Source organism: Panthera uncia, chromosome F1 (assembly GCF_023721935.1).
Source record: "Panthera uncia isolate 11264 chromosome F1, Puncia_PCG_1.0, whole genome shotgun sequence".
Taxonomy (NCBI): domain Eukaryota; kingdom Metazoa; phylum Chordata; class Mammalia; order Carnivora; family Felidae; genus Panthera; species Panthera uncia.
The window spans coordinates 18257659-18269232 of record NC_064813.1 but is presented as its reverse complement, the minus strand read 5'-3'; the positions used below and the strand labels follow the sequence as shown (position 1 = coordinate 18269232).

The 11574-nt window shown below is 48.5% G+C and overlaps 1 protein-coding gene across 1 annotated transcript in view; it reads left to right on the top strand.

Annotated features, from left to right (window-relative positions):
• The first annotated feature begins 6126 nt into the window (after positions 1–6126).
• The window catches only part of ASTN1 (astrotactin 1), a 93028-nt gene continuing 87580 nt past the window's right edge, over positions 6127–11574 (top strand). The window contains exons 1-4 of the mRNA XM_049635037.1: positions 6127–6197; positions 6263–6400; positions 6910–7060; positions 9493–9630. Of these exons, the coding sequence (XP_049490994.1) occupies positions 6127–6197; positions 6263–6400; positions 6910–7060; positions 9493–9630 (498 nt within the window). The remainder of the gene's footprint in view (positions 6198–6262; positions 6401–6909; positions 7061–9492; positions 9631–11574) is intronic.

Here is an 11574-nt window from a genome sequence, read left to right as displayed (position 1 = left end):
CTTTTGCATCTAATTTGCACCTTTTTCATCAAGTCTTATTCAGAATCTGTCCTGCCCCTGCCTCCTCCTTTTCTCAGCTCTACTTCATTATTATTTTTCTTTTATCTACCACCCTCCTAATCAAATTGGATATTTCTAGTCCCTCCCAAAGTTCTACCTACATACCTGGGAATAGCACATGCTAGAAAAGTCAACCAGCAGAGGAAGAATTTGGGTGCCGCCGTGAACTATTGGATGTTCATGAAGTTTAATTCACGCGAGGCTTTAACCGGAACACAACTTTATTTCCAAACTAAGATCTTAGCATGCGTTTATTTTGTCAGCGTGTCCTTCATTTAATGAGTATTTGCTGACTACTGGCAGAGTACCTGAGATTGCTTGTGGCCAGGCAGTATGGATGTGAATACATGTCCCTCTACGTGCATGCCCTCTGATGGAGGAAGTAAATAGTCCTGCCAAGGATGCATTAAGTTAGTGCAGGGCTCTACTGGAGAAAAGGCGAGCCGTGTGGGGCAAATGGAAAGCTTGTTTCCTTTTTCTTGCACTTGTACAGAGTGCTGAGTCTCCATATTCTCCGCTTCCTTTCCGGTCCCTTCCCTGGACCCTTCCTGTCAGCCTGGCCTGGCCTAGGTGTTAATTTTGCTCCTGCATTTGCCCCCTAGAGCAGACTCCTCTACCCCAGCTTCTCTGGTTCCTCCTCTGTGTTGGCCCCAGATGGCCTGGGTTTGGCCCCTGCAGTGTTCTCTTAAGGCATGCTCTTAGCAAGAGCGCATATTTATAGAGCTGCTTCTTCACAGGGCCTCCCCTTGCCTTTTTCCCTCCTGAATGTCTCTCTCAGGGGAGGCTGGGTCACATTAATGGCATTGGCCGCAGGCTGCTTTTGAGGATTCGTGCTGCACAAGATGTCAGCTATATTCCTTAGACTATGACTTGGGCATTTAAACTTTCCAACAAGGATTTATCGTTTGGCTGACTTTTTTTTCTCTCTCTTTTTCTACCACTGGTCTGCTAAGACCTTCCAAGGGTGATAAAGCTAAGGCAGATGGAGAGCCTGGTGGAGTTCAGCAGATTGATGTGCATAAGTTTCCTCTCCCCTAAAAGTCAGAAACCAACACTTTGAAAAACCGGGGCCTTAATGAAATTGCTATTAGAGCAGAACCTGTACAAAAACTGTGCTTCCATCCCCACAAGTATTTATTCTTTTCAGATATGTTAGCTGCCAACTGCGTGTGATACCCACGCACTGCAGAGGGGTCAGCTGAATGGTTTGACCCTTGCAGTTATTTCAGGAGCCAGTGGGGTAATTGATCATGTTGGCCCTAACATGACAATAACTTGCCTGTCTGGTAAAAGCAATGGGTCATGATTTACCTATTTTAGGTATTAAGAACTTTCATCAAAACCACCCTGGGATCGGAGTAAACCACCCGCCAATGGCTACTGTGGAAAATTCTATGACCTGGTCAGTGACTGTAATCTCTTCAAGAAGCTAAGGACTGTTTGCTTGCCATTCTGTTCACCCATGATTTAGTATCCCAATGAATTCCAAGCCACTGCACATTTCTGACATTTGAATCGTTCCACATTTGAATGCCAATGTACAAGGCTGTTTTATAAGTTGCCCTTCTCCTATGAAAACTTCCATTCTTTTTTCTCTTTTTTTAGTAGAGAGAGAGCAGGAGGGGCACAGAGAGAAGGAGAGAGAGAGAATTCCAAGCAGGCTCTACACTGTCAGAGCAGAGCTCATTGTGGGGCCCGAGCTCACGAACCGTGAGATCATGACCAGAGCCGAAACCAAGAGTCAGACACTTAAGCGACTGAGCCCCCCAGGCTCCCCGGAACCTTCTGTTCTTAGTCAAATCTATTCCCTACCTGATCCACCGTCCCCGGCAACTTGAACACTTCCCGCTCTACACTTCTGCTCATCCTCTTTCCTCTAGCAAGAATATATATTCTTCTTCTAATATAAACATTATCCGTTTTCATGGTCTGGGTCAAATCTTAGTTAAGCCCACTATCTACTGAGCACCTACCACTGCAAGGCACCGGTTTAGATGCTGTAGATATGACCAAACAAATATGATTGACATAGCCCATGGCTTCAAGAAATTTACAATGTCATCCAAGAATTGTTCTCCAACCCCGATCTTCCAGGAGAATCCCAGCATGCTTCAAAAATGGCCAGTGATCTTCCCCGGCACAAACCCATTAATTGAAAAGTTCAGGGGCATGGGATCAGGCCACAAGTTTTTTAAAATCACCATGGTTCTTCTGATCTCTACCCAGGATTGAGAAACATTGCTCTCAAGCTTCTCCAAATCCACAAAGACTTTCCCCACCTCCAAACATCTATAACATACTGACTGTAATATTTATTTGTCAATTATTTCATCTCATGTTTCTTTTTAGTTGCCTGTTTATTCCAATGAAATGATTGTCTTCTTGAGGGAAGGGGTAATACCCTACATGGCTTTAAATATTTACTATCTAATATATGATTTTGAACACAGTAAATCTCCAATAAATGTCTGTAGCTGATCATTTCAGGTTTTTCCGAAGGGCTTGAAACCAGATTAATAAAGACCTTGTTACCCAACCTAACCTTGGTAATCTGCAATCCCAAAGAATCTGGGAAGGGCCCAAGCTAGACTCAAAGGGTCCAAGGAAGCTGAACCGAGTCTCCTCTGCAAACCCAGAGACATTCTTTCCATTATGGTGAGGATCGTGCCATTTCACTTAGACCCTCTGGTGGCAGGGATTGGCGCAGACCAGATTTCTCTCTCAGACACCCTCCTTCCAAATGTGTACCTGTGTCCCTGGGAACAACATCTCATCCGGAATGGCCGGACCTGGGGAAGAGTGAAGATGCCAAGAGCTAACCGTCAGTTTCCCCACATTCTGTTTAATGCCAAGCCACAGTGAGAGTACAGGCTTATTATGCCCAGTGCTCTCTGGCAAGGGTTCGCTTCTGAACAGAAGTTTCAAGTGCTAGTTCAACAGTGTCGTGTGCAGGACTCAGCCTACAGCTAAGCCATCAACTGTGGTGGTCACCACCAGCTGTCGCAAGAGAAGGCCCAACTTGGGAAAGCATTCCAGATGCTCTCCCAATTTCTCTTTGGTGGCTTTCTGAAGTCATTCCTGCCAAATCTACATGAATGAGGGACAGATGAGATTTCAGGACACAGCTTTTTCTCTGACAGTTTGTTCTATATTTGGTTTTTGGAGTTACTCAGTAAATTTTGCAGAGAAAAGAAAACTTTAGAATTTCATAGGCATGAGCCAGTATGGGCTGGAAAGCTGCTGTGAGCCATACTTGAGTATCAGACCAATCCCTGTCTTTCCCACTTATGGAGAGGTGACCTTGGGGAGGTTGCTAAACTCCTTAAAATGTTAGTTGACAAATTAGTAAAGTGTAGCCAAATGGCCAATCTGAGAAGACTGTATTGAGGGTAAATGGAGCAGCATACAGAGCACCTGCTGTGTTGAGAGTTCTCAACTGAGGTTAGTCTCAGCCACATCTGACTTTGCTTCCTCTTACAGGGTTTCACCTCGGCCCTACCAGACATCGAAGATTACACTGTTTTTCTTGTTAATGTGGTACAGTGTTATGTCTCAGAAACTACTGTGCCCTTTGGAGGTTCCTCACAATATGAAACCCAGATCCATCTTGACCACTAAATCCATTCAGACCCAGAGGTTGACCCACATCCTGCTCTAAGTAAAGGATGATCTTCGCCATCACTTCTCCCTTAAGTTTGACAATGGAGATTATATCCATCCCGGAGCCTATGCAAACTAGGGAACATAACTGAATCTCATTATTGAACAGTCAGTAAATATTTATGGAGTGACCTCCTTGGGCCAAAACTTGGTGGTGGACAGTGCGGATACAAAGATGGCAAAGAAACCTCCCCTGCCACGCAAGAGAGCACGTTCTTCTGAGTGGTGATAGACATGAGAAGGTGGCCATGAGTCACCATCTCTGGGGGCAGCCAGGGACCATGTGTGTGTGCACAGAGGAGTGTCCTTTGTTTCAGCCTGAGGTTGAGCATGAAGATCCTGGAGGGCCTTCTGGAAGGGGTGGGGATTTTAACTTAGTCTTAACATGGCTGGAATGCAGCAAAGAGAGGGAAGCAAATTCCGAAAGGATTCTTAAGAGCAAAGCAAAGAGGTGAGGAAATTAAGGCGACTTTAGAGACGACAGTCCGATTGCAGGGTAGAAGCACAAAATGTGAGGCGGGGGTTGGGGAAAGAAGCGGCTGAAGAAGGGGGTGAGGATGACACTGTTGCAGATGTAAACTTTGCTCTGTGGGTCCAGGGTGCTGTTGAACAGTTTCAGTTGGGGAAAGAGGTGGCTTGCTTTTCCCTCTGAATTGTTGCTGAATGCAGAGGAGGAGGGGAACACTGAGACAGAGGGACGTGGAACTCTCTCTTCCAAAAGAAAAATTAACCGTCAGAAATATGCTAGAACTGCCAACTGTTTCCGAAAATCTGTTTCATAAATTATAAGCTACAGGTCCCAGATTTGTTGCTCTGCATCAGTGCAAACTTGTAATTTTATAACCAAAATAGAAAACAAAAATTCACCTCTGTGTCCAAATCAACAAATAAACTGCTTCCTCCCTGGTACCATTCACACTTGTGTATGTTCTCACTGAAACAATAGCTTACTTATAATATTAGTGGTGTCCTCACCCCCGCCTGCCTGTTGTAATATTACCCTCAAGAATGTCCATTCTGAAATGCCATGTCAGTGCAACACCTTGCATGTTGTTGCCTTCGAACCCACTCCACCTCTGAATCTCAAATTCCGGGCACTTAGGGGCAATCATTTGCCCTAATCGGCTCCTTAATCTTGCCAGATGAGAGAGAGAGAGAGAGAGAGAGAGAGAGAGAGAGAGAGAGAAGGGGCTGGCATGCCTTCCGTTTTGCCAGCTGCTTCACAGAAGAATGAAGTGGCAAGTGTCTTCTTCTGTCCCCTACTAACTGGCCTCCCTCACCTGGTGCAGACCCCTCCCTGCATCCCTGCACAGACCCAGCCCCATCCCACTTGCTCAGTGGTTTTGCCTTTCCCCTGGGCACCCGCCTTCTCTTCTGTCAGCTGTTCCAACACCCAGGGCTGCCTGTCCGTTAGGGAGTGGGTGAAAATCACGCGAGCCTGGGTCAGTGGGCATTCTCCGCGGCCAGCATTCCAGAGGACTGCATTTCTCATAAAAGATCGCAAGCCATCCGTCTCGTTTCCTAGCATCATCTCAAGCAACCCCAGGGAGTGGAGAAGGGAGCATGTGGGTTAAGGGAGACGGATGAGCAGGATTCTGAAGCGGTGCTCTGTGACCAGCTTGCTGATCAAGCCAGGGCTGGGTTCTGTTTAATTGTATGCATTCTTCAATTGCTCCTTCCTCCACATTAAGTTGGAAGGGGCCGCCAGACTGCCACAGCCTTGTGATATCCCACCCACACTGGCTTTTATCCCATAGACTATTTTTGACTGTGAACACAGGGTATTTGAATGCCTTTGAAATAAAATGAATGAATAAATAAACAAATAATCTTTCACGGTTTTCTTAAGCTCTCCCTTGAAATGCTGATTGATTCTTCTATTCCTTTCAGCCCTTGTTATAAGAATTAAAAAAACAAAAAACAAAAAACTCCTCTGTCTCCTGAGGGTTACTGCCATTAGCTGAGGATGTGGGTAGGAGTGTGGCAAACACATCCAGGCTTGCCCCGTTCTCCTTCTTCTCTTCTCCCTTGGGCTGCTGCCTTCCCTCATTTCTGTGTGCACCACACAACCTGAAAAGAGGGAGCTTCCGTCTTCCTTTCCCTTGGAGGCTTCCTTGAGGCACAAGAAGAGAAGCCGTCGCTACCACTGTGGGTGTGCAATCTGAGGGCTGGGGACGGTGGGAGGCCAGCCTGTCTCTTCAATTAAAATGCTTCCAATTATATCTGACATAGGGTTGAGGAAGCCCAGCTTTACATCTGAAGGAAACTGGAATTCGATTTCTTAGGGCTTGATAAAAACCACTTCAAACAGCTGGTGAGTGGGCGCCATAATCCGTTTCCCCAACTGGCTGGACATGTGCACAGGCGTAGGCCTCTCTGCCTCTCTGGGACTCCGTCATCTTATCCATGGCATGGCGGCCAGCTCCCTTTCCTGAAGAGGCGGCGAGGGCCGAGAAGGAGGCCCCTGACAGCAAAAGGCCAGGTCCCCTGACGGGGTGGTTACTCCCCAGCTGTAACCCCCTGGTGTTGGGTGTCCCTGCAGATTCACCTACACCCTTGGGGAGGGCATGTGGTTGCCCCTCAGCAAGAGTTTTGTGATCCCACCGGCTGAACTGGCCATCAACCCTTCGGCAAAGTGTAAGACGGACATGACAGTGATGGAGGACGCTGTGGAGGTCAGGTGAGTCCGGGCCCAGGGTGCTGGGGCCACATTTGGCTTGGGGCGCTGAGTGAGGAACTACCTGCCCGTGCCAGGAGCTAGGAAAGGAGTCACAACGAGCCGAGAGGAGAAGTTGGCAGGCTGCCTTCAGATTCCCTGTACGCAGTGCCAGGATCTACTCTATCTGGGTCAATATTGCACACCCCAAGGCTCATGCTCTGGGAGAGGACATAAAATTAGAGTTTGTAAGCACTTCCCACATCCCCTAAGGACTGACAGGCAATAAAATGTTAATTTCCTTGCCCAAGTTTAGACCTCCTTCTTTGACCAGGCATTACAGCCTTGGCTCATTTCCCAGATATGGAGAATGTCCATAATTTGTTAGTTCAAGGCTCAGAATGTGGCTGATCTTTAATTTTCGTGAGAGTGAGACGTGCTGCGGGTGACTAGAGAGGAACTTGGAAGGTGATGCTACTTGATGTACCTGGAGTTGCCTTGACTCCTCGCCCTCCCCCTGTGTCTCCCCACAGAGAGGAGCTGATGACCTCGTCCTCCTTTGACAGCCTGGAGGTTCTCTTAGATTCCTTTGGGCCAGTGCGCGACTGCAGCAAGGATAACGGGGGCTGCAGCAAGAACTTCCGCTGCATCTCAGACCGCAAGCTGGACTCCACTGGTTGTGTGGTACGTCTGCCCCATCAGGCTTGTGATTCCAGTGGGTTGGGGGGCGCCCAGGATAACACATAATGCAGATATGCGGACGCAAATACACTGTGAATGAAAGACCAGGTGCCTGGCTGGCCCAGTAGGTGGAATGTGTGACTCTTAATCTCGGGCTCTTGAGTTTGAGTTCCACGTTGGGTGTAGAGATTACTTAAAAATAAAATCTTTAAAAAAGAAGAAAGAGAAGGTTGGGGGACCCGGGCGACTCAGTCGTTTAAGCATTTGACTCTTAATTTTAGCTCGGGGCATGATCTCACGGTTCGTGAGTTCGAGACGCGCGTCGGGCTCCAGGCTGACAGCGCGGAGCCTGTCGGGGATTCTCTCTCCATCTCCCTCTGCCCCTCCCCTGCTCACTCGCTCTCTGTCTCTCTATCTCAAAATACATAAATAAACTTTTAAAAGTACTTTTAAAAAAGAGAGAAGGTCAAAATGATCCCTCCCTAGTTGTCAACCACTGTCTAGTCTAAATTGCGAATTTTCTCTTGACAGAGATGAGAAGCTAATCACTAGTCAATCAAGAATTTATAGAGCACCTACTGTGTGCACTATAACTATCCTAGTGAAATTTCATGGATCACATAGCAGGATTCTTTGTTTCTAGTCTTACAATCTAACTGGTGAGGGCTACCCCCAAACAATTTGAGAATTAATTAGCTGCTTAACACTATGACATTGACTCTAATAGCAAATAGACTGTATTGACCATAATAGGAAATTCTACCTTTGTCTAGGGTCAGATCACATTGGCTGTAATAGGAGATTTTAGGAGAAACCTACCTAGGACCAGAATGATGAAAGAAGTAAGTTGCGCCGGGTACGGTAGGAAAAGTAAAAATATGTCCCCTTTGCCACCATAACAATGAACTCTACTTCACGGAAGGTGGTTTTCTGCTTTGTTATCGGCTATGGAGACTTTGGCTACATGTAAATATGCGATGCCAGTACCTAAATAGGCCATTTGGTCGAGAGCGGACTAAGATAGCTCTTGCACTGTGGATAAAGAGTGACTGAACCATGCAGGTAAATGGAGGCAGGAGCGGATGAAGCCATCAGCTGCCCGAGCCTTTATATTGGCATTTTCATGCTCAGCAGCACTGTTTTCTGTTACCAGCCCTCCTTTCTTTTAAGGGCAGAATGATGCAATCCTCACAGAGAGGAGAGGACAAAGAAGGAAGACAGACAGGAAAGCCAGATGTAAAGTGGGCATAAAGGAGAGGGAGAGATGGTTTGTTGAGACACATAGTTCTGTTGTGTTTCTGGGGCAGGGCCAGGAGCCTTCAGCTGAGGGAGAATACCGTGCCTCGTCTTGCTTCCCAATCTGACAGCTGTGTTTCAGGAAAGGGACCCAGAGCAGGGGCAAGCTGTGAGGAGGCTGGGCCGAATCCCTCTTTCACACACCCCTTCCCTGTCTCTGAGCACCTGCTTGGTCCCGGGAGCTGTGCTCCATCAAAGACGGATATGTGCCTGGGATCCAGGGTGGGACTCTCTCAGCCCTAAGGCCTCCCAGGACTTTCACAGATCAGGCAGCAGCTGACAGGAGCCCAATTCATCTGAGGAGGGAAAGAAAGGGAAGAAAAGAAAAGGGAGAGAGCTGAGGGGCAGATAGGCGGAGACCTGGCCGGTCCATCAAAGGAAGGGAAAGCAAAACAGGACCACCGGGCAAGGACAAAGAGAAGCGCTCTGCGGGTTCTGTCTTCCAGAGGCAGCTGTGTGGGGGGGGGTAAGTTGGTGTCCCACAGGGCTCCCCTCCCTTTGGCTGGTCCGCTTTCAGACGTCTTAAGCAATGAGCTTCCCAACTGGGTCCCTTGGGAGACAATTTCACTGATGGAGCTCCCAGCCGAGCCACATTTTTCCCTACCGTTCAACCTGCATTTCTTCATTCAGATTTCAACCTTTCGTTCCTTGCCACTCTCTCAGGTCCCTCTGAGTCCTCAAACACTGTGTGCACGTGCACGAATACCTTCCCCCCGACCCCGGGCAGTCCCAGCTGAATCGGAGCGCGCTCACACCTTCGTACACTTACACATGATATGCTCTCCACCTCTCTGCCCCTTTCCTGAGCCCCGAACGGTTGCCTGTCAAGTGTCTTCTGTTGGTGATCCTAGCCCCTTTTACTTGGCACGTAGCCTTGCTGGTGTATTTTTGTACTTTTAACACTGTAATCTGTGAGACGAAGCTAGCAGGAATAGTTCTGATGAATATGCATTTGCAATAAGGCCGCGCTGCGTTTTAGAGTTGGAGCCGCGGCAGAAAGTCACACAATTATACCAGTGCTTGGGATTAGCATAATACTTTGAAGTCACTGGTCCACGTGGCTGTTGGGGCTGGGTGACTGGCAGGCCATCCAACGGACTGTTTTTCCTTGGCCATCACTCGCGTGATCCCTGAGACAGGAGGACTGGAGGGTGAGGGCCGATGTGCCGCGTCTCGACCCTTGTGATCCGGCTGAGACTTACGGTGAGCTGAGCCAGACGTCAGCACTGTGCGAGAGCTCTGATGTTGATAGCAGAGCCTTCCAGAGTCGTCTGGAGGTGTGGGCCAGGGCCAGGGGCCTTTGGGCGGCACCAGAGTGCCGTTTGGGTGAACTGGGCTGCCGTTCTCCTCTCCACGTCAACCCTGACATTCAGTACTCTGGGTGCCCAACCGAAAGCCTTCTCAGGAGAGGCATGTTTTTGTGGAAGGAGAAAGAGGTGAGGAACTCCGAACACACTGGCCATGAAGGAACCTGGGAAAGGGGCAGGGATGTGGGACAAGAGGAGGCACCTGTGTATTTTCCCGATTGGATGCAAGCCAGACAGGTGGGGCTGGTGCACATGGGCTGCTCAATCTTCATTCTTTCTAGGAAGGCAGGACACGTTTCTCGGTTATGCATGGACTCCCACAGGGTTAATTGCTACCCAGTTAATTGCCCTATTGTTTATGTTGTCTCTGAGGACAGGAAACAAATGCCCGTGAAAGGCACAGACCTGTGGAAGCCACGGTCTCTCAGTCCCCAACCAGAACACTCTCCCAAAGCGGGGATTGTTGAACCTTTGGGAAGGTTCCCGGAGCAGAGGTCAGCCACCCGCTGCTGATAACTTGGGTCTTACTTCTACCCGTTGTCCTTACTGTGCCGAGGTGGGAGCTGTAGTGCCTCCCTGGAAAGCACCAGAGCGGGGGCTCTGTGTCCTGTGAAGTTCCCTAAGGTCCTGCGAAGTGACTCTATTGGTGTCCTATTGTTGCTGTAACAAAGGACCACAGGTTTAGTTGCTTAAAACAGTCCTCATCTATTATCTTACAGCTCTCTAGGTGAGAATCCAACAGGAGTCTCATGGGGCTAAAATCAGTTATCTGCAGGGCTGCATTCTTTTCTGGAGGCTCCAGGGGAGAATCCATTGCCTTGGCTTTTCTAGCTTCTAGAGTCTGCCCTCCGGTTTCGGTTCCTGGTCCCCTTCTTGTATCTTTAAAGCCAGCTATGTTGCATTTTTTCTGACCATTCTTCTGTAGCACCTGCTCTCTGATCTTCGGCTTCTCTCATCCACTTTTAAGGGCTCCTGTGATGACGTTGGGTCTACCTGGATAATCCAGGATAATCTCCCCCTCTCAACTTGACCTGCAAAGCGCCTTCTGTCATGTAAGGGGACGTGTTCACAGGCTCCGGAGGTTATATTGCTGACACTCTTGGGGGCCACAGGTGGGAGATGACAGTGGGATTGGGGCAGACGTGGTGGGCAGGATGCTGGTCCCCATTCCCAGCTTGAGCCAGGCCATGCTTCTTCTCATCCAGCCTACCTGTTGAGTTTTAAGTTAAAACACTTAGAAGGTTTGAAAATTATTTCCAGTGCTCTAAAATAACAGAAAGCCCATGCTCTACTGCCCCTTCCTCATCGCCATACTCTTCCTGGAAGTGGCCAAAAAATGCCTCTGCTTTGTACACTATCCGTGTGCACTTAGGTAAGCAGACCGTGGCCTTGGAAGGCAAGGGGTCAGCTGTCCCGCATTCCCGTGTAATGAACACATGACCTTGCCTGCCAGAGCATTATGCTCTAATGAGCTTTGAATTACCCAGTGACCCTGCCGCCCTTCTGTCCACATGCTGCCCACAGTGGTTTCCCACCAAATGTGTCATTTCACCTCTGCTGGAACACAGATGTGCAGAGACCATTACAGATGACCATATCTCTTTCTCTCCGTAGGACAGTAAGCAGAAGCCTATGCCTCAGAGGCTTTCAGAGAAATGGGGGCAGGAAGCTGAAACATAAATTTAATTCCACCAAACTTTCCCCTTGGGAGAAGTCCTGCATGGCTTGGGTTGGCATGTCAGAGCCCATCGAAAAGTCAGGGAAATCATTATTTGTAAAAGGAAGATCAGCATGTAGTAAAGGGGAGCTTGTTTGGAGTAGACATTATGGTTGGATATCTTATGAATCATCCAGGTAAGGCAAGGCAGGTTCACCTGCGGGAAAGTGTTCCTCTTCTCCCAGGGGCCCCGAACA